A 23,968-nucleotide genomic window follows, 5' to 3' on the forward strand; every position below is an offset into this window, starting at 1 on the left:
GCTAAATCTCTTTCTCTTGGCTGCTGTCTACTTCAAATGAAGAGCGTCAGAAGTCATATATTCTCTGCAATTTCTGAGATTGATTTGGTGGTTTTCTAAGGACTGTTTCAATCAGTCATCTTTTGGGTTCTTTTCCAGTGAAGAACGAGTACCAGGTTGGTGTTTGCTTGAATTCTCTCTCCTGCTTTATTGGATAGCCTTGAAACCCTAGATCTGGTGTTGCCCAGACCTACTCTTGCTTCCCATATCATTGCTTTGTGATTTGGTTCCTTACTGGTAAGGTTTTTAACTTCTTGAAGTCGACCCTGCACTTTCCTTTTCTGGACTGTACCTTTCAGCAACTTCTGGTGGCCTTTACTCCATAAAATCTGTTCTCCCTTAATTATATCAGATCTGTAGTGATTGATCTGAGACTCGCTATTATCAGTTTTACTTGCTGGGACTTTAGTTCTTGTTATGCTATTTACTGAAATGGCTTCAGACAAGAGATTTATTGTCAATCAAATCCAATGGGAGTAACTATGCCCTATGGAAGTTTCACTTCCAATTTTATCTTGAAGTCCAACGACTCTAGGGCTATGTGGATGGTTCGGTTGCCATGCCTGATGAATCTGATAATAAAGTGCTGAAGCAGTGGAAGATAGATAATGCAAGAATAGCTTCATGGGTTCTTGGTTCGATAGAATCTAACATAGCTATTCTGATGAGGTGCCTCAAGACTGCAAAGGAGATGTTTGAATACATGGAGAAGGTCTACCAGCAGTCTAACTTATCTAAACAATATCAAATTGAAACAGAAATCTTTTTCCTGCACCCATGGGGAAAAGAACATTCAAGAGTACTTTACTGGTTACATTAATCTATGGACTGAATATGAATTGGTACACATGGGGGACTCTGTTAGCTTGCTGTTTCAAGACAATGAAGGAACACTTTGACAGAAGAAAGGTTATGCATTTTCTAATGCATTTACGGCCTGAATATGATGTGATTAGATCAAATGTTCTGAACAGGGATACTACCCCAAATCCGGTTGCCATATTGGGAGAACTCCTTAGGGAAGAAACAAGATTGGTTACTCATGTTAGTCAATGTATGCCCTTAGCTCCAATCAGAATGATGTACATTATGACATTTAATGTAAATGAATAAAGTACATATTTGATTCATGTTATTATGGTGTGTTTCTGTGTAATACCCTTAAACTGGACACATATGAGACTCGTGTTAGTTTAGAATCTTCACAGCTGTTGGATAGATCTGGGGAGATTTATCCTGCCAAGGCTGACTCTGATGTGCCGCCAAGTTGGTTGGGGTGGCTTGTCTCAGCTGCTAAGGTGAGACTTGAGGAACATGCAGTGTGGGTTTTCTTGAAACCTTGAACCGGACCAAAATTCCAGTATTGCCCTTGACCTTGGAGATAGATGGGTAAAACTAGAATGTTACACCTGACCCCTAGACTCGATTATGGTACTGCACTGGGTGTCAGATTGGGTTGTTTTTGAAATGCCAATCAGTGAGATCCTTAGAGGGGGTCAAAACCTGAGTATGTTGGGACAGTCCGAAAATTCATCTGAGTGGGTGATCATAGTGACAGGATCAGCCCCTTTGTCGGACAAAGTGAATGATCGGGGATGCACTCTCTCTGATGGAAACCAAAACTGCCGACAGTCGATTTCAACCGTTGAAATTTGTTTTGCAAAATATATTTATATAAAGATATACATATATATTATGGTTTCAAAATGTTTGCAAAGGGTTTTAATTCCTGGGATTCATGTGAGTAGAGAGTGCAACACTGTACCTTGCAGCCGAGGGAGAGGTCCTCTCTTGTCGGGTAGTGTTTGATCATTATGGGCTGAGAGGTTAAGTGTAAAACCATTGAGGGTAATACCTGATGGGCTAATCTTGCATCTGCCCACTGTCCTTGGGATTTTATAAGGTGGCTTGACCCAATGACCATTTAGTGTAAATGTTGGGCCCATTAAGAGCCCATGGTGATGAACTCAGGGGTTCACTATCTCCTATAGTGAATTCGGCCAGGCCTTGTGACGGAGACTGGGCTGAACCTATGTGGCTGATGTGTAGATCAATGTTTGGGTCCCACACCATACAAGGATAACCAATTGGGCAGCAGATTAAGAGGGCTAGTGAGCACATAGACTTAATGGGCCTAAAGCCCAATTCGAACTGACCTAATAAGAATAATTAAAAGAGGGCAGTTCTGGGATTTAAATCAGCAGATAGGATAAGGGATTATCCTTATCCATTCAAAGAGCCCAGATCCAAATAAAGATTTGGATCAAGAAACTCCTAATTAGATTTGGAAGGCTGATATTTATCTGCAGATAAGATAAGGGATTATCCTTATCTCTTAAAGAGAGTCCAGATCAAAATATAAGATTTGGATTAGGAAACTCCTAATGGGATTAGGAGAATCTCTCTTTAAGGCTATAAATAGAAGAGCAGGGCGAACCCTCAAAACACAACAGATAGTCTACTGAATTAAGAGAGAAGATAATATACAGTTCAACTGCTTCTGTCTTCTTCTCTTGTTCCTACTCTTGCTGCCCTACCCAGTTCGATGTCCACCAGTGGGAATGATCAAGAACAGTTCTTGATATTGCCTTTTGCTAGAAGAGGCAATCTGAAGTCGTGCTCACCAGCCCTCCATCATATTCTTGCTGAAGAATTCAGTTCTTACTGAAGAATCGTCTTGTTGATTCTGCTTCACCTCACACCGTGTCATCTTCGGTGGAAGCAGTCTTTGGTTCTCTCCTTGGGCGTGAACACCTTCATTGGGGGTTTACTATTACTCCGTATCAGGTATATCCCTCTACTCCCTTTTGGTTTCATATCTGGTCCGGTTTGGTTTCAAGATTGATCATTGAAAATGCAGTTTTCTAAAATAGGGAATGCGATTCCCACATGGGGAGAGAGAAATTTTTGAAATTTCGCCCAACCTTCCTGCAAGGTTCGGCCATCCATATGATGGATCTCTCATCCCATCAACTCAATCCTCCATTAATGGGAAGAATGAATTTGGAATTGAAACTGTCGTCTTTGCAAACAAACCAAAGCAAAAGTAGGATCTCTCTAAGGTACAAAGTTACGAGTGTAAGGAATAAAGTCATCTTGTCTCTCATTTCTTTTGTATTCTCTGCTATTGGGCTGTCTGGTGAGTATTCTCTTTACTGTTCTTCTCCTAGTCATCTTTGGGTAATTGACTCATGTGCCTCAATTCATATGACGGGGGCATACTCTAATTTGTATTTTAAACCTAAAGCCTTGAATAAGCATATCATTATAGCTAATGGTGAAAAACTTGAGATTCTTGGTTATTATGATTTGACCCCGCATACAGCTTCTTTTCAGTTTCATGTTCCTAAAACCCTTCTTGTTCCAAAACTTACTACTAATTTAATCTTTGTTGGACAATTAGTAGAAGATGGTAACATTGTTTCCTTTTCTCGTGATGGATGTTTGATCCAAGACTAGCGAACTGGGACGGTGAAGGGGAAGGGGCGTAAGCTGGGGTGGTTATTCGCTTTGGAGTTCGAAAAATCAGTCTTCACCAACTTCATCATGTTTACTTTCTACTACACCTAGTACAGAATTTGTTTGTAGAAATCACGAGTGGCATCTTTCGCATAGGCGCCTTGGCCACCCTTATGTTAAGAAACTTTAATTGCTACTTCTTTTGCTTACATTAATAAATCTTGCATTTCATGTAGTTTGAGTAAAGTACATGTTTTACCCTTTCCTTCTACTACCGAACACTCTTTAGTTCCTTCTAAATTGATTCACATTTTTGTTTTGTTCTGGGGTACCGATACTTTGCTATATTTGTGGATGGCTACACACGATATACATGGATATATTTTTTAAGACAAAAGTTAGAAGTATTCCCTACTTTAAAATTGTTTCAGGATTTTGTTAAAAAGAAGTTTAATGCTACGATTGGTGTTTTTTGATCACATTCGGGGTACCTTGATGGAGATTTTCAGACCTATTTCAGGGAACTAGGAATTCAATCATAGAGATCTTGTCCTGAGACCCCACAACAAAATGGGATGGTAGAGCAGAAGAATGGACACATATTGAGTGTGGTGAGAACCTTGTTGCAAGACTCTCATGCACCCACTACCTTTTGGGCAGAAGCGGTCAGCACTATTGTATACCTCATTAATTTACTTCCCTCTTTTGTTTTTCATGATGTCTCTCCCTTCCAATGTTTATTTCATTTTGGCCCCCAGACTTTTCTTTGCTTCATGTTTTTGGTTGTGCTTGCTTCGTTCATCTTCCCCCTCATGACGCACAAAGCTCACACCTCAATTGGCTCTGTGTGCCTTCAATGGGTTATACTTTGGAGAACATAAGGGGTTCCTTTCTTATGACCGTCAAGCAAGGAGGATCCAAATTTCCAGAAACGTTATATTCCTTGAAACTGTTTCCTTCTTTGCTCACATTGTTAAACTGCTTACTCCTTCTATGTTTGCTTTGCACTATTTTGAATCCATAGGTACTATGAACTCCACCCCTTCCTTCATGGAGTCTTTTGCCAGTATGTAAGGAAGCGAATGGCCACTTCAGGACCTGCTCCCTTGCCCTCTTCTCCACCAGCTCATGGCTCCTCTCCTCCTCATGATACTGTAAGTAATAATACTCTAGAGCCTATCCTTCTGTGACAATTTCATATCCTCCACGTCTTTGTTGTTCCTCTCATGTTTCTAGACCTCCTGACCGCTATGGTTTTCCTACCGACCATAGCTCCTTTTCTGCTGTCCTAACATCTACAGATATTCCAAAGACTCACCAGCAGACTATGGCAGTTACTCATCGGAAAGAAGCTATGGATGCTGAAATTCAGGCCCTCATAGAAAATGATACTTGGGATCTTGTCCCTGCACCCTCAGATGCTTCAATCATTGGGAGTAGATGGGTATATTCCATCAAATTGAAATCAGATGGTAGTCTTAATAGATACAAAGCTCGCTTAGTTGCACAATGATACAAACAAGAATATGGAATTGACTATCAACAATTAAGTAGTGGGGCAACCATCAAATGGATGTCAAGAATGCTTTCCTTCATGGTCATCCTAAGAAACGATGTTTATGAAGCCTCTTCTAGGATATTGCAGTGATCTGACTATGGCCTGCCGCCTCAAGAAATCCCTTTATGGATTGAAACAGGCACCTCAGGCATGGTTTGAACGATTTTGTTCTGTTATTAGAGATGTTGGGTTTCTACAAAGCCCTTCTAACTATTCTCTCTTCATCCTGAAGTAGGCCCAAGGAATCACTCTTCTTGTTCTTCTATATGTTGATGATATACTTATTACGGGTGATGATCATGACGGTATTTCCCATCTCAAGGATTTCTTGAGTCATTCATTCAAGATGAAAGATTTTGGTCATTTAACTTACTTCCTTGGATTGGAAGTCACTCGTTCTCCTCAAGGGTACTTTGTGAATCAGTAGAAGTATACTATGGACTTGGTTCACCTTGGTTGCCTCAATGATGATAAGTAGGTGGATACTCCTCTTAAGGTGAACCTCAAATTATCTAAGGATGACGGTGAACTTCTTCCTAGTGCTACACTATATTGACAACTTGTTGGTAGTCTTGTCTACCTCACTATGACAAGGCCAAATATCTTTTATGATGTTCAAGTTCTCAGTCAATTTGTTTCTTCCCCTAGACAACCACATATGACTGCAGTTCTTTGGATCATTTAGTACATTAGGGCTACTATCTCTCATGAACTTCTTTTCTCCTCATCATCATCTCTCCATCTATCTGCCTATGCTGATGCAGATTGGGCTGGATGTCCTGACACTAGAAGATCTACTACTGGCTGGTGTATTTTTATGGGTGATTCCCTTATCTCTTGGAAATGCAAGAAACAACAGATAGTTTCCAAATCCTCCACTGAAGTTGAGTATCATGCCATGTCATCAGTCCGTAGTGAAATTGTGTGGCTTAGAGCTCTTCTTGGTGATCTTCATATGCAGCTCCCAACTCCCATTCCCATCCATGTAGATAATGTTAGTGCCATCAAAATTGCCTCTAATCTTGTTTTTCATGAATGCAAGACAGAAGGAAGGTTCCTGCGTGCAGGAAAGCTTTTTCACCGTCCATTGGGTATTTATCTTTATCTCGCTCTCCCAACTCATACTTATGATAGGCGGGCTCAATGCCCGATATTTACCTCTGGAAATCCTTCTCTTTGAATTCCCAGTATTCAGTTGGTACTAAACATGTAGAGGTTGACTATCACTTCATCAGAGATCAGTACCTTGGTGGAATTATCACTCTTCCCCATGTTTTGTTTGGTCTTCAACTTGCTGACATCTTCACGAAGGCTATAACACATCCTCGCCACAAGTTCCAATCTGACAAATTGATGCTTTTATCTCAACATCAGTTTGAAGGGGGGTGTCGAGATACTATGGGCTGACTTGGTTGGGGGTATTGTATTATCATGTACCTTATGTACAATATCTTTTATTTGTTCTTTGTATATCTCTTCTTTTATGTTAGAGGAGGGCAGCTTTGTCCTTTTCCTTGTACTCGCATAATATATACAATACATTCTTTTGGGTGTGTAGACATTAAACACACCCTTTCATATTCTCTGTGCAGTTCGAACTATCTCTGTCATTAACAAGAGGATCAAGAAGACAAAAAAGAGTTGTCAAGAAAAAGAAAGAGGATTATAATACTTTCGTAGGAGGTTTAGGGTGAGTGAGTTCTGTTTCTTTTGGAGTGGACGCTCAGATAGAGAGGTCTATCAGGATTTGGTATGATCTCTAGATGGTGAAATGGGGGTCAAGTCTTGGGTCGGCTTGTGATCTAATTGGGTGTTAGGGTTGAGCGTGGAGTGTTCGATGTTATGGAAAACTGGATTAGAAGCAATCTTGATAGCACTAGTATTATCAACATAGAGAGGAATAGGGATAGGAAGACGTTTTTGAAGATAAATAAAAAATGAAACTTTATTGAAACAAAAAAGAAAAAGAGGCCTTAACCCCTGCACTACCTCAAAACAAATCTGAAAAAAACCACTAGACACATCCTCCCAACAGTTCACTACAAAAAACATAAGAATCAAAACTCAAATAATCTCCTGAAAGCACATCGCAAATCAATGAAGCCACCCCCATCTTTATATCCACTCAAAACATTTCAACACTCCCCAAAGGTAACCCTTTTCCTACCCTAATCAACAAAACCTCCTCCAACCAGCTCTGTCACCCTACCAATCTCAACAGGTCTAATCATTCTGTGCTCTTTCCAGGTCCAAAAAAGTTATCCTAGCAAATTCTTCCCCACCTAAAAAAGAAAAGCCCCAAAATTTTACTCACTTGAACTTCTTTCTCAACCACTACTTCTAGCTTAGCCTTCTCAACCAATCTCGCTTGGTCGAGGATCTCATTCCCATCATTCTCTTGAATCTCCGAATCGCATTCCTTATCCAACTTTAGAAGGAGGACCATGGAGATCATAACAGAAATTCACCGAATGTCTGTTCCTACCACAATGGGTACACTTCCTTGTAGAGTTACTTTTTCCTTTACCACGGCCTCCCCCTGAGTCACGACCACCACCACGGCCAAATACGGAACCACCACAACCTCCTCGGGAGGCATGTCCTCCCCCTCTAGTACCATGTCCACCTCCTTTGGCTATCACAAATGCTGATTTGTCAGACTGTGTGGGATTCTCTGTAGATCCCAAAGAAATCTTACGAAGCCGTGCAAAAACTTCCTCAAGTGTAGGAAGAGTAGAGCCTCCCAATATTTGGGCCCTAACTGGTTCATATTCTGATTTCAACCCCACTAAGAACCTAGTGACATCTAGTTGTTCCCTTTGTTGTTGCTGAACCTTAACATCTGGAGTGAGGGGATGATAGACATTGAGTTCATTTCTGAGGTTCTTCATACTGGCATAGTACTCTTCTAGGGAGTAGAAATAACTAATTGCAGATTTAGTCGAGTTTCTTGTGAAAGAAAAGAGGGGGAAGATGAAGATTTCAACAGTAGAGAAGAAAGGAGAAGAAGAAAAGAGTAGGAAGTCAACCAGGATTCTGAATTAACCCTAGCCGCCTACCTCTCATTATATTTATACTTAACTTAAAGGATGAGATATTACAAGGATGCCCTTAGTAGGGCGGCTACTAATATAGCTGAACAGTCACAACTTAAAAAAACATAAACTAATGGGCCTAAAGCCCAACAACTTCCTCACTAAATAAAAACAACTCGAACCAACTCAACATAGGGTTTTATTCCCTTGCTGCAGATCGAAATACTCCTGATAGAGTTGATATACCCTTATAGTATTATCCTGCCCAAAATAAAGCTTCTTGGCATGTTCCCATATGTCCTTAGCTGTATCTAAGAACATAAAGTTGGCACTTATTTTGGGTTCCATACTATTCCATAACCATGTCATGATTTGGGCATCTTCCTGTTCCTAGTCATCAAACCCTGGAGAGTTAGCTGATGGTTTATCTTCCTTCACGTGTTTTACTTTCCTCTTTGCCTTGAGGAAAACTTCCACTGACTTGGCCCATGGCACATAATTCTCACCATTAAGTTTAATGGAGGTCATCTGCACACCCAAATAATCAGAGGGGATCATCACACTCGGTTTCTGATCACTAGAACCACCTCTCGTTGCTGCCATTATGTCTCCCCCACTGCTATCTCTAATGCTGAACTCTTAGTCACCAACCAAATACTATAGCAGCCAAGGCAATACTACAACAGCCTCTAAACACAGGTGATAGGTTCACAACAAGTCACAATCAGTCACCACTGTGCACAAACTACCATTCAGATTAAGAACAAAAGGTAAACCAACATTCAAACAACACCAACAAGGCAGAAAATTGATGTAGGCAATTCGGCTATTCCTTCCAGCCCCAAAAAAAACAACTTTTGTTCTTGCTCACACCACTACTGATTACACAGAGCCATAAATCACCACTACAGTAATTCAGCAATTTACTAACCACATACAAGCCCTCTTGAGGCTGATCAATAAAGGGTGAGCATCGAAAGCATCACCACACAACCATCTCTGTCCCACATGGTACAGGTCTGTCTGACCCTTTTTTTTTTATAGGTCACTACCAGTCCAAAGACATCAACTACAACCACTACAGTAACCCTTACACCATTCGGTCACTGTAAACACAACCTGTTCTTGGGCCTTTTGCCAAGAACCAAGGCTACAAATAACCTAGTTCTTTAAGTTCTGATCAGTCCAAGCAGATTTTTGAGGGTTTTCCAACCCAGAAGCACCAACAACACAAAAAAAAAAGGATAACCAACCTTGATGGAGAGCTTCAGTCGACCATCCACTTATTTCTGGAGTTATTCTCTTGAAAGGCAATCAAGTTCTGAGCAGAGAAAGAGAGGTCGAAGTGTTCTCAGACCTAGGTCGAGTCTGTGTTCTCCATTTGCAGTCCAGAGAGAAGAAAAAGAAGTCACGAACAGAAAGGAGCAGCAGTCACGAGCAGAGATTTAAAGAGCAACGTCCTGCTCCGATACCATGTTATCTCAGTGGCTTCAGCAGTTCGAACCAGAAGAAGAAGAAGAAAAGGAACAGTCGAATCTGATAGCTTAAACCCTATCAGTCAACCCTAATATGAATTAGCCTCTAATTAGTTGTACAAAGACTAAAATGCCCCCCCACTTAAGTATGGGACAGGAAGCCTCTATTAAAACTGCCACATAAGCACATAACTTAACAGAAATAAAATGACTAATCTACCCTTATTCGGCTAGCTCTAACAATGATGATGATCTATGTTACCTGGATACAACAAGTACATGGATAGTCATGGTATTACATATGGAATGCACCCTAAAAGTTTCCATTGTCTAACATGATACAGCACCCTTGTATAGGCATCTGGGCATAGCTCTTTATGGGTGAGCTAGTATGCTCTACCTGTGTACATTTTCTTTTAATAAAATCTCACTAATCTATTAACGTTCCAAAAAGAAACATCCATAAAACAAAGAGCTTCAACATTTAAACAAGCTCAAAATGAGAGAATTTCCTAGAAGGCTGGAGTGCACCTATATGAATTAATCTGCTTTAGACAGTGACTAGCTCTATATTGGAATTGATATTCAAAACCTCGACCATAATATGTTTTGTTCGACTTCTGAGTGTAATGTTTTTCTTTTGATAAAAAGGTCATTACCCATCCTTGGTCTCCACTATTCAAGCTTTTGGAAGGGGTGGATTTTTTTTTCTTTTGATGCATGACAAAATTGCTTTCGTTAGGCTTCCTTGTTAATCTACCTTTGTTTGGTCCATTTCTTATTTCAGTTTGATTTACCAAAGATAGAATGGTACATTATATGATTGAATTTCACAGATTTACATCCTTTGAAGGTCCTTGGCTCTGTTGGGCATCCACTTCGACATACAGAGGTCAAGATTGTAGATTCTGAAACTGGTGAAGTTCTCCCAGCTGGCTCAAAAGGCATCGTTAAAGTTAGGGGGCCACAGGTGATGAAGGGTTACTACAAGGTAATATATTCCAATTTTTTATCAAACAATGATAGAAAAATATTTATCTGATCAATTGTGTTAACAATCTAGTGCAATCTACTTGGATGTTGATTAGCTATATATCCATGAAATAGAGTACTAAGAATTTGCCACTAACATATAATGTCTATAGGTAATTATGATTGCACTTAGAATGTTTGTTATGTAGTTTATGAACATTAGATTTTGTCTTCTTTTTTTTTTTTCCTTCTCTTTGATGATCACTAGCAAGGCAGATTCAAGGGGAAGATCTCTTAGTCAGGTCATTTTTGTAAGAAGTTTAAACAAACTGGAAATCTTCCACCTAGCAATTTTTTTTTTCTGCTCAATAGGAGTCCCTCTGTTTTTCTCTCCAGCCTTTGTTTATGGGATAAATTTCTGTCACAAAAATCCTGCCACCTGTCCAAAACAAACCCATCTTTAGATACCTATTAATTGAAAAAACTGAAAGGTCCAGCTTTTGTTTTCACTCAAGAAAAACAGCAATACAAGGTACGAGGCACCACAAGATCAAGGCATTCATCTAATTAGATTCCCTATTTCACACCATGGTTTTCAATTTAAATATCAGTAGACATCTCAGAGTAGGTCCCGTGGTGCATATTGTTTGCTGATGACATTTTTTAATTGATAAAATTTATGAAGATTAAATGCAAAATTAAGCTTATGGACAAATGCCTTAGAAACAAGAGGTTTTTTAAGTAGGACTAAAACATAATATTTGATTTTCAAATTTAATAATAATAGGACTGCAAATCAGGGTACTCTTAGAAATGAAGACCAAGAGATAACTCAATGTGACCTTTTCCAGTACCTTGGTTCAATAATTCATAACAAGGGAGAGATTGAAGAGGATGTTGCCCATAGCATTAGAGCAGGATGGGCAAAATGGAAGGGTGCATCCGGAATTTTATGTGATAGGTGAATATCTCTTAGATTAAAAGGAAAGTTTTATGAAACAGTTGTAAGGCCAGATTGAAAGAATGGTAGGATCCATCTAATGGACGCCATAAAGGTTGCGGAATGGGTGGGCGAATTTCAAAAATTTTCCTACCTTCTCCCAACTGGGAATCATATTCCCTAAATTTAGAATACAATATTCAAGGATCCTACTTGAACCATAATCAAACCAGATCTGTACCAAAAGCAAAAGGGAGGAATATACCTGATCCGGAGAAGCAGTATCTCCCAAAGTTGGTGTTCACGCCCAAAGAATGCACCAAGATCCGTTCCTGCTGAAGATGACACAGCTGTGGATGGAACAGAACCAGCAGGGTGCGTCCTACACACTGGATCCTTCGCAAGAACCCTCTGGAAGCACTAAACACTGAGTCTTTTCAGTCTTTCTTGCAAGACTAATGTCAAGAACTGATTTCTTGACTTCCTTTTGCTGCAAAGATCGAATCTTGCAACAGTGAATGGCGGCGGCTGGAGGAGAACTCCTGAGACGAAGATGGCTGAAAAAACTGCTTCTCTTCTCCCTGGAGTCTATATGAGATCTAATCTCTATTTGCAGGAAGATTTTCTTGCATTTTACCCTTGGTTCGAAATCTGATATATTTCTCTTAGGGTTTTTCCTCCTTTCTTCTTGATTAAGAAACCTCCTAATGAGGAGTTATCCCAATCCAAATCAGTATTTGGATAGGGTATTATCTTAATCCTATTTGCAGATAAAGTTAGATTACTCCTGATCTTATCAGGAAGTTACCAGATTCAAATCTAATTTGAATTTGGTCTCCAAGAGTGGATAAAGTTAAAGGCCCAATCCTTTTACTAACATTAATCTCAGATTCGCCCCATAGATGGGTGATCATATCAGCCCACCTCGAAATGGGCTTTTGGCCCATTAAGTGTTCAATGTCTAACTACTTTCCAATCTACTGCCCAGTTGGGCTTCTTTGTATGGCGTGGGACCCAAGCATTGATCTACACACCAGCCTCATGGGTTCGGCTCAGCCTTTAATACAAAGCCCAGCCGAATTCACTGAAAAACTCAGTAAACCCCTGAGCCCATCATATGGACCCTATGGGCCCAACACTTACATTAAGTGGTCCCTGGGCCAAGCCATCTTATAAAAACCCAGGGACTGTGGGCAGGTGCAAGATTAGCCCATCAGGTATTATCCTAAATGGTCTTACACTTAACCTCTCAGCCCTTAATGATCAAGCACTGCCCGACAAGAGAGGACCTCTCCCTCGGCTACAAGGAACAGTGCCGCACTCTCCTCTCACATGGATCCCGGGAATTAAAACCATTTGCAAACATTTTGAAACCGTACATATATATATATATAAATATATTAATTTTGCAAAACAAAATTCCAACGATTGAAATCAACTGCCAGCAGTTTGGTTTCCATCAGAGAGAGTGCCTTTCCCGATCATTACCCTTTGTCCGACAAAGGGGCTGATCCTGTCACTATGATCACCCACTCAGATGAATTCTTAGACTGCCCCAACATACCCAGGTTTTGACCCCCGCTAAGGATCTCACTGAATGGCATATCAAAGACAGCCCGATCCGACACCTAGTGAAATGTCATAATCGAGTCTAGGGGTCAGGTGTAACTTTCCAATTTTGCCCATCTGTCTCCAAGGTCTAGGGCAATACTGGAAATCTGGTCCGGTTCAAGGATTCAAGTAATCCCATACTGCATGTGCCTCGGGTCTTACCCTGGTGGCTGAGACAGGCCATCCCAACACTTGGTGGCACACCAGTATCAGCCTTGGCAGGATAAATCTCCCCAGACTTATCCAACGGCTGTGAACATTTAAAACTAACACGAATCTCTATAAGTGTCCAGTTTTAGGGTTTTACACAGAATTAAACCAAACAACATGAATCAAACATGCACTTTATTTATTTCCACTAAATAACAAAAGTACATCAAATCGGATTGAAGCTAAGGCCATACAAAAACTGTCTAACAGCTCCCACTTGCAATTAGGACGTCCCCTCTACCAACGATCTCCCGCAGTACATGGTACTTTCTCTCGATGTGCTTTGACTTCGAGTGAGCCCGAGGCTCTTTAGCCTGGGCGATCGCTCCATTGTTGTCACACAACAACGGGATGGGTGATGTGCTGGATGGAATCGCTCCCAATTCGTGAATGAACTTCTTCGTCCACACGGCTTCCATGGCAGCTTCACTTGCGGCAATGTACTCGGCCTCGGTTGTGGAGTCTGCAGTGGACCCTTGTTTGCTGCTTTTCTAGCAAACAGCACACGATCCTATCGTGAAAGCATACCCAGATGTAGACTTTCTATCATCTGGATCCGACTAGAAATCGGCATCGGTATACCCTAGAACTTGCAGTGAACTACCATCGAATACCAGACAAAACTCTTTTGTCCTTCGAAGGTATTTGAGTATGTCCTTCACAGCAGTCCAATGCTCCTGCCCTGGGTTTGCCTGGAATCTGCTTACCACACTCACCACCTGAGCAATGTCCGGGCGAGTGCACAGCATGGCATACATGATGCTCCCTACGGCTGAGGCATAGGGAACGTCTCTCATGCTCTCAATCTCCTCAGAAGTCTTAGGAGACATCTTCTTGGAGAGAGTGACTTCGTGCCTGAAAGGAACGTTTCCTTTCTTGGAGTTCTCCATGCTGTATCTTTTGACAATTTTGTCAATATAAGCAACCTGGGATAATCCAATTATCCGCTTCGATCTATCTCTATAGAGTCGAAGACCCAGTATGTATGAAGCTTCTCCAAGATCTTTCATGGAGAACTGCTGTGATAGCCATACCTTGACCGAAGTCAACATTCCTACATCATTCCCAATGAGTAGGATATCGTCCACGTACAACACCAAAAGGTGATCTTATCCCCACTGGGTTTCCTGTAAACACAAGGCTCATCCGGATTCTGCACAAAGTCAAACGTTTTGACTGCAGAATCAAAACGGATGTTCCAACTCCTAAAAGCCTGCTTAAGTCCATATATGGATCTATTAAGTTTACATACCATGTGTTCCTGACCAGCAGCAATGAAGCCTTGCGGCTGTTGCATGTAGATATCTTCACTAAGATCTCCATTCAGGAACGCGGTTTTGACATCCATTTGCCAAATCCCGTAGCCATGGTATGCTGCTACAGCTAGCAGGATCCTAATGGATTTAAGCATGGCCACGGGCGAAAAGGTTTCCTCATAGTCGATGCCTTCTTTCTGAGTATACCCTTTCGCCACCAAACGTGCTTTGTAGGTCTCAATCGTGCCATCGGGGCCCTTCTTCCTCTTGTAGATCCATTTGCAACCAATTGCTTTTACCCCAGAGGGTGGGTCTACTAGAGTCCAGACTCCATTGGTCTCCATCGAGTCAATCTCAGCTCTCATGGCCTCCACCCACTTCTGGGAATCTATGTCTAACATAGCTTCCGCGTAAGTCACGGGATCCTTTTCACTAGTCAAGGCTTCCACCAGGTAACTATCCTGGTCATAACCATATCGGACTGGTGGTCTGGATACCCGGGTGGACTTTCTAGGTTGGTCATTACCTGGAACTTGTGGGACATCTCCCACTGCTTCTGAGCTCTCCTCATCAAGAACTATTTCCTGACGATGGGTGTCCAGGATGTATTCTAATTCTAAGAATTAGGCGTTTCGACTGCAGAACGCTTTCTGCTCACTTGGGTCATAGAATAGATATCCCACCAAATCCTTTGGGTAGCCTATAAATAGGCAACGACTGGTTTTAGATTCCAACTTGTCCACACTTGTTCTTTTAACATGTGCAGGACAACCCCAAATCTTCAAGTGTCTCACACTTGGCTTCCTTCCGGTCCAAAGTTTATATGGAGTTTTCGGAACTGATTTGGTTGGAACCCGATTTAGCACATAGATAGCAGTCTCTAATACATATCCCCAAAAGGATGTGGGTAATTCTGAGCGTACGAGAAGTGACCGGACCATGTCCAACAAGGTCCTATTCCTCCTCTCTGAAACACCGTTGAGCTGAGGTGTAGCAGGAGTGAAGGGATGGGATATCCATCACATGGACGCCCAAATCTTGCGGAATAGATAGGGCGAATTTCAAAAATTTTCTCCCATCTTTGTAGGGAATCGAATTCCCTATTTCAGAAAACATATTTTCAAGGATCAATCTTGAATCTAGAACCAAATCAGATCTGAACCAAAAGAAGTAGGAGGGAGGATATACCTGATACAGAGAATCAATATCTCCCAATGGAGGTGTTCACGCTCAAGGAAGGATCCAAAATCTGCTCCCACTGAAGATGGCGCAGTGAAGGATGGAGCAGAATCAGCAACGTTCTTCGAAAAGAACTTGACCCTTCGTAAGAATCAACTGGATGGCTTGTGGGTACAGCTCCAACCAACCTCCTGCATACTAAAGGGAATGGCAATGACAGGAAGGAGGCGGCAGGAGAGAATTCGCAGTATGCAGGAAATCTCTCTTTCTATGATTTCTTTGCTCTAAAAGGAATTGAACCTCAATCACACAAAACTATATCCGCCCCTTTCTTCTTTCATAATCTTAAAGGGATCAGCTCCTAATCAGATTAGGAGTTGCTAATCCAAATCATATTTGGGTTAGAAGTCCCTTTAAGTGATAAGGGATAATCCTTATCTTATCTGCAGATCAGATCAGCCATCTCCTAATCTAATTAGGAGGTTTCCATATCTAAATCTCATTTAGATCTTGGACTCTCTAAGTGGATAGGGTCTAAGCCCAATCCCATCAGCTGATCCACTTCAGAATTCGCCCCCTTTAATTGACTAATCAAATCAACCCAATTCGAAATGGGCTTAAGGCCCATTTAAGGTTATGTACTCAATTAGCCTTCCAAACTGCTGCCCAATTGGGCTTCCTTGTATGGCGTGGGACCCAAACATTGATCTACACATCAGCCACATGGGTTCAGCCCAGCCTTTGTTACAAGGCCTGGCCGAATACACTGTTATGGGCAGTGCACCCCCTGAATCCCATCTTATGGGCTCTATGGGCCCAACACTTACCCTAAGTGGTCCCTGGGCCAAGCCACCTTGTAACACCCAAGGACTGTGGGCAGATGCAAGATTAGCCCATGAGGTATTATCCTCAACGGTCTTACACTTAACCTCTCAACCCATAATGATCATACACTGCCCGACAAGAGAGGACCTCTCCCTCGGCTGCAAGGAACAGTGTTGCACTCTCTACTTATATGGATCCCGGGAATTAAAACATTTTGCAAACATTTTAGAAACCAAAATATATACTTTTATATCTCATATAAAATATACTTTGCAAAAACAAATCTCAACGGTTGAAATCGGCTGCCGGCAGTCATGGTTTCCATCAGAGAGAGTGCATCCCCAATCATTACCTTTGTCCGACAAAGGGGCTGATCCTTTCACTATGATCACCCACTCAGATGAATTCTCGGATTGTCCCAACATACCCAGGTTTTGACCCTTTCTAAGGATCTCACTGATTGGTACATCAAAGACAGCCCTATCCGACATTTGGTGTAGTATCATAATCGAGTCTAGGGGTTAGGTGTAACTTTCCAATTTTGCCCATCTATCTCCAAGGTCCAGGGCAATACTGGAAATCTGGTCGGTTCAAAGGTTCTATTAATCCTACACTGTATATGCCTAGGGTTTCACCCTGGCAGCTGAGACAAACCACCCCAACCGACTTGGTGGCACTACAGTGTCAGCCTTGTCAGGATAGGTCTCCCCAGACCGATCCACTGGCTGTGAACATTCTAAACTAACACGAGTCTCATTAAGTGTTCAGTTTAAGGGTATTACACAGAAACATACCAAGGGAACATGAATCAAATATGCACTTTTATTCATTTACAATAAACTCATAAAGTACATCATTCTTGATTGAAGCTAAGGGCATACAAAACTGTCTAACAAGGAGGAGCTAATTGTGACACTATCCCATTGACCTTTAAGTAATCCCTGAATTCGTCAGAGAGATACTCGCCACCTCGATCTGATCGAAGGGCCTTAATTTCTCTCCCTAACTGTTTCTCGACTTCCTGTCTGAACTCTTTGAATTTTTCAAAGGATTCAGACTTATGTCTCATTAGGTACACGTAACCATATCGTGAAAAATCATCTGTAAAGGTGATGAAATACACGTGTTGATTCCGTGTCCTAACACTCAGGGGACCACATACATCAGTATGTATTAGGTCAAATGTGCCTTCAGATCTTTCAGGCTTACCGTCAAATGGCCGCTTAGACATCTTACCTTGAAGGCAAGGTTCACAAGTGGGAAAATTTTCTACGGTTAGAAAATCCAAAGGACCATCCTTTACCAGCCTTGTGATTCGGTTAACACCGATATGGCCAAGTCGGTAATGCCAGAGGCACGTGGGACTTACTGTATCACGATTCCTTTTCTTGGGATTTTCGACCGACGTAGTTTCGGTTAAGTTAGTTTCCAGAGAAGGATGTAGAACATAAAGACCGTTCTCCAGTTCCCCGCATGCGATGAATTTGTTATTCTGTTTAACAGTAATCATATTACTAAAATAAGCAGTATATCCATTAGCACACAGTTTAGAAACAGAAATTAAATTTCTTCTCAAGTTCTATACATAAAGACAATCTTTAAGTACAAGCAGTTGCAACACTTGCAGTCATTCCTAAGAACAGTGTCACTTCACCTTCACTCAACCTTCTGCTAACTTTGAACCCCTGCAGTGAGTTACACGCATGAGTTGAAGCCCCGGAGTCAACACACCAGGACACAGAGGTAACTAACATATTAGTTTCTATGACACAAGTTTCGATGTTACCTTTCTTAGATTTCAGGTAGGCAGGACAATTCCTCTTCCAGTGGTCGGTCTGCTTGCAGAAGTGACAGACATCAGATGCCTTGTTCTTCTTCTGCTTCTTAGGTTTGGTAGTTTTCTTCTGGGGCTTCTTTGCCTTTCTCTTTTTCTTGCCCGATTTGTTAGCTTCGGCAAGCATAACCACAGGCTCATCCTTCTTGAGTAGATCCTCGGCTCTCTGCAATATATTGCTGAGTTCCTGGACGCTGACATTCAGCTTATTCATATTGTAGTTCATTGTGAACGCATTGAAGGAAGAGGGCAAAGAATTTAGGATGGCATCCACTTGCGTGCCAAGATCTAGCCCGGATCCAAGAGCTTCAAGTTCGTTAATGTATCCCATCATCCGAAGACAATGATCATGAACTTTCTGCCCTTTGGTCATCTGCGCGGTCATGAACAATTTCAGGACCTTCTGTCGAGTAGAACGGTTCTACTCTTCATACATTGTTCTTAGACTGTCCAATATGTCCTTGGCTAGTTCGATCTGATCGAACTGCCTCTGTATTGAGTTGTCTAATGAGGCAATGACAAAGCAGCGGGCTAGGGAGTTCTTATCCTCCCAATCTTGGTAGTCCCTCCTACGGGCCTCAGAAGCCCTATCACCCGGACGTTCCGGGGCAGGATTTTTCTCCACCTTGTCTAACTTTTCGGAAGTTAGGACCAGCATAAGATTTCTATACCAGTCGGCATAGTTTGGGCCCTTAAGCTTGTTTTCGTCTAGAAGCTTTGCAAATTGACCGTTTGCCATTTTCTGATAAAACAGAAAAATCATTAGTCCACAACCTTAGTTTGATTCATGTTACCTACATAGATATGGCTTTTAATCTATGTTCCATTCTCATTTGTTCATCTCTGAGATTTCCCTCCTTTCCCAGTGACGGAGACGACGAAATGTCTCTGGAAATGTGGGAAATCACATGGGGTGCGTGAAGCCAACTGTTTCAGCTGCATAACCCCACCACCTTTCTGTGACGGATCATATCCACTCATCAAATGAGTTTCCCTTTGGCCTCTGTCAGACAAGGTTCAGAGCCGTTTCCAGGTAAACATTTCTGTCCAGTGAGTGCACACCCATCATATTCAGGTTATGCCAAGGTACCGTGAGAGAGTTCCCATTTTCTGGTGAAGCCCCTCCCACATCGGTCTATGATGCCCCTATCATCTTATGAAACACTCTAATAGATCCAACAGCAAATGGATAGCCCAATTTTATGGTGCGTTTCCTCATCTGAAGGACCCATCATTGTGCTAATGACGGAAGGCCTTTATAGAGTCCATCATATGGATCTCCCTATCACATGCATTCATATTTGCTAGAGGGAACAATTACGCCCTAGTTCTAATTTAGGTCAAACCAGAGTGGCTCCGACTAACTTTCATAAAGTCAGATTTCTGGTGGGCCTTAATCGGCTAGGGGTTCCGTACGCATCCCTTTTCAGGGTTGTGGGGCCTACCAAGCAAAGAGGGGTCATCCAATGACCTTAAGAGACACCATGGCAATGATGTGCATTCAGCCATGGTGTGTGCAAGAGCCACTAACGAGTCTTCATGGGCCAAGTACTTATGGCCCATGGTCGCAGCACATCAAACATCCAAACATCACATGTAAAGGAGGAATTGATCCAATCAATTAACTGCTGTAAAGCCCATCGAATAGCCCATTTAAAATCTAAATCATTAACAATTAATGTCTACTAGGTGTATGGGCTGAATCGCAGTTAGCAGTTCGGCCCATACAGCTTATCTCACAGTAATGGGCTTTTGCAGTTTTAACCCTTTAAAACAGGGCTTTACAGGTGGGCCGAATTAATCCCTATAATTGAACATCAGATTTGGAACAGCAAGTGTGAGAAATATGGACTGAAAAACTGTCCTCTTCGAATCCCAGATTCGGTCCAAACAGTTTTGGTCCAATCTAGTCCGAAAAGGTCCAAAACTGATTTTCAATTCAAGAATTAATTCATGAAAGATCTGAAATTAATAATTTTGATTTCAAGCAATCACAAATCAATCTATGGACTGTTCGCACCACCTGCAAAACAGAGTGTAATCTCCAATGTTGCAGTTTCACAAACTGCAAATCGCAGGAAGCAATTTCTTCATCTGCAAATCTCCAGCGCCGCCATCTTCTTCCTTCTTCTTTAATCAAGAAAATAAATAACAGAAATCCTATTTCTATTAATTAATTACATTCTTGATCAAATCCTATACATTCAGTCTAGAAAATAAAAAAAAAAAATTATTTACAGACCGAATTAAATGAAATAAATAAATAGAAAGGAAAAAGGGTGCGCAGACCATCTGCGCCAAATCTGCACTGCGATCTCCAGGTTCGAACAGTTCATTAAATCAAAATAAATAAAGAACAATTCTAAATAAATTTTGGATTTAACAAAAATTAATTTCAGATCAATCGCCCTTAACAAGAAACAGTTTCTTGAAATAAAGAAAACAATCTGCGCAAATCTTGAAAGAACAACTTTTATCCATCTGCACAGGGTCAGATTTGATTTTCTTTTGGTTCAAGATTCGAACCTGGCTCTGATACCACTGAAAGAATGGTAGGATCCATCTAATGGACGCCATAAAGGTTGCGGAATGGGTGGGCGAATTTCAAAAATTTTCCTACCTTCTCCCAACTGGGAATCATATTCCCTAAATTTAGAATACAATATTCAAGGATCCTACTTGAACCATAATCAAACCAGATCTATACCAAAAGCAAAAGGGAGGAATGTACCTGATCCGGAGAAGCAGTATCTCCCAAAGTTGGTGTTCACGCCCAAAGAATGCACCAAGATCCATTCCTGCTGAAGATGACACAGCTGTGGATGGAACAGAACCAGTAGGGTGCGTCCTACACACTGGATCCTTCGCAAGAACCCTCTAGAAGCACTAAACACTGAGTCTTTTCAGTCTTTCTTGCAAGACTAATGTCAAGAACTGATTTCTTGACTTCCTTTTGCTGCAAAGATCGAATCTTGCAACAGTGAATGGCGGCGGCTTGAGAAGAACTCCTGGGACGAAGATGGCTGAAAAAACTGCTTCTCTTCTCTCTGGAGTCTATATGAGATCTAATCTCTATTCACAGGAAGATTTTCTTGCTTTTTACCCTTGGTTCGAAATCAGATATATTTCTCTTAGGGTTTTTCCTCCTTTCTTCTTGATTAAGAAACCTCCTAATGAGCAGTTATCTCAATCCAAATCAGTATTTGGATAGGGGATTATCTTAATCCTATCTACAGATAAAGTTAGCTTACTCCTGATCTTATCAAGAGGTTACCAGATTCAAATCTAATTTGAATTTGGTCTCCAAGAGTGGATAAGGTTAAAGGCCCAATCCTTTTACTAACATTAATCTCAGATTCGCCCCATAGATTGGTGATCATATCAGCCCACCTCGAAATGGGCTTTTGGCCCATTAAGTGTTCAATGTCTAATTACTTTCCAATCTGCTGCCCAAGGACTGTGGGCAGGTGCAAGATTAGCCCATCAGGTATTATCCTAAATGGTCTTACACTTAACCTCTCAGCCCTTAATGATCAAGCACTGCCCAACAAGAGAGGACTTCTCCCTCAGCTGCACGGAACAGTGCCGCACTCTCCTCTCACATGGATCCCGAGAATTAAAACCATTTGCAAACATTTTGAAACCGTACATATATATATATAAATATATTAATTTTGCAAAACAAAATTCCAACGATTGAAATCAACTGCCGGCAGTTTGATTTCCATCAGAGAGAGTGTCTTTCCCGATCATTACCCTTTGTCCGACAAAGGGGCTGATCCTGTCACTATGATCACCCACTCAGATGAATTCTCAGACTGTCCCAACATACCCAGGTTTTGACCCCCGCTAAGGATCTCACTGAATGGCATATCAAAGACAGACCGATCCGACACCTAGTGAAGTGTCATAATCGAGTCTAGGGGTCACGTGTAACTTTCCAATTTTACCCATTTGTCTCCAAGGTCCAGGGCAATATTGGAAGTCTGGTCCGGTTCAAGGATTCAAGTAATCCCATACTGCATGTGCCTCGGGTCTTACCCTGGTGGCTGAGACAGGCCATCCCAACACTTGGTGGCACACCAGTATCAGCCTTGGCAAGATAAATCTCCCCAAACTTATCCAACGGCTGTGAACATTTAAAACTAACATGAATCTCTATAAGTGTCCAGTTTTAGGGTTTTACACAGAATTAAACCAAACAACATGAATCAAACATGCACTTTATTTATTTCCACTAAATAACAAAAGTACATCAAATCGGATTGAAGCTAAGGGCATACAAAAACTGTCTAACACAGCTATGCTGTATGGAACTGAGTGTTACGCAGCCAAGAAACATGTCTAAAAAATGAGTGTGGCAAAAATTTGAATTAAGAGAAGAAAGAAGAAAGAAGTCATTCGAAGGAACCTTGAAGTAGATCCAATAGGTAATGATAGAAGAAAAACAACCAGCAATAGGTTTTTATTTAATCAATGGAAAAACAGAAGAAAGAAGGAAGAAAATCAGTCAAGAGGAGGGAAGAAGAGAAGAGGGAGAATGAGAAGAGACAGTTGTTGACCTCTCTCCAGCCCCTTTTATTAGTTAAGATTAGAAACAAATGGGAGATAGTTACAAAGTAGATAACTGCTGAATCAAAGAATCTTTAAAGAAAAGAGATGTTTCTTGAGGAAGAGAAAGAGAAGAGATTGAGAAAGAAAGATAGAGCAAATCAGTTCTAGCTGCCCTCCCCAATAATATTTATACTTTCAATTAAAAAATGCTACAATGACTTATATGCCCTTAAACTGCTGAATCAAAGAATCTGCAAAGAAAAAAGATGTTTCTTGAGGAAGAAGAGAAAGAAGAGAAGAGATTTAGAAGGAAAAAGAGAGCAAATCAGCTCTGGCCGCCCTCCCCAATAATATTAATACTTTTAATTAAAAGAATGCTAACACATAAAACTGCATAAATAACTTAAAAAGTCACTCAAAAGGGACCCAACAAGTGTGCTGTGGTCCCCACTTCCTATCTAAACAAATAATAAAAAAAAAAAACAACTACTAAATCTGCACAAATCTGCCCAAAATCCTCTACTCTCACCCTCAAGTTGGGAGTAAATATCACATATTCCCAACTTGCACAGGTTATGTTTTTGCGACCCCTTTGGTGAAGATATCAGCTAACTGTAATTCAGAGGAGACATAACGCAAGCAAACTTCTCCGGTTGTCACCCTCTCTCTTAGCAGTGTCTATCGACCTGAAGATGTTTTGTCCTTTCATGCTTAATTGGATTGTGGGCAATATTGATTGCCACTTGGTTGTCCTTTTATCCCAATCTCACATAGCAAGGATCTAACCCAAAGTAGCTCTAAAACACCATAGGCCATAGCTCTATATTCGGCCTCTACACTTGACCTAGCCACCACTCATAGTTTTATACTCTTCCATGGAACCAGATTTCCTCCCACAAAGGTGCATACCCTTGATGTGGATCTCCTGTCATCTAGACAACCTGCCCAATCTACATCTGTATAGGACTCTAGTTTTAAATTCCCATGGTTTGAGAATAAAACCCCTCTGTCAGGACTCTTC

General features: G+C 41.3%; 1 protein-coding gene across 6 annotated transcripts in view; it reads left to right on the forward strand.

Moving 5' to 3' along the window:
- LOC104590423 (putative acyl-activating enzyme 16, chloroplastic) overlaps nt 1–23,968 on the forward strand; it is a 120,105-nt gene that overhangs the window by 51,675 nt on the left and 44,462 nt on the right. For all 6 annotated transcript variants that reach the window (XR_016081371.1, XR_016081372.1, XR_016081370.1 and 3 more), the window contains exon 13: nt 10,420–10,557. Coding sequence is in view for 3 of the 6 variants with exons in the window: in XM_088896643.1 (XP_088752769.1) it covers nt 10,420–10,557 (138 nt within the window). In the remaining 3 variants the exon portion in view is untranslated. The remainder of the gene's footprint in view (nt 1–10,419; nt 10,558–23,968) is intronic.

Source organism: Nelumbo nucifera, chromosome 1 (genome assembly GCF_055504915.1).
Source record: "Nelumbo nucifera cultivar China Antique chromosome 1, China Antique-T2T, whole genome shotgun sequence".
Classification (NCBI taxonomy): Eukaryota; Viridiplantae; Streptophyta; class Magnoliopsida; order Proteales; family Nelumbonaceae; genus Nelumbo; species Nelumbo nucifera.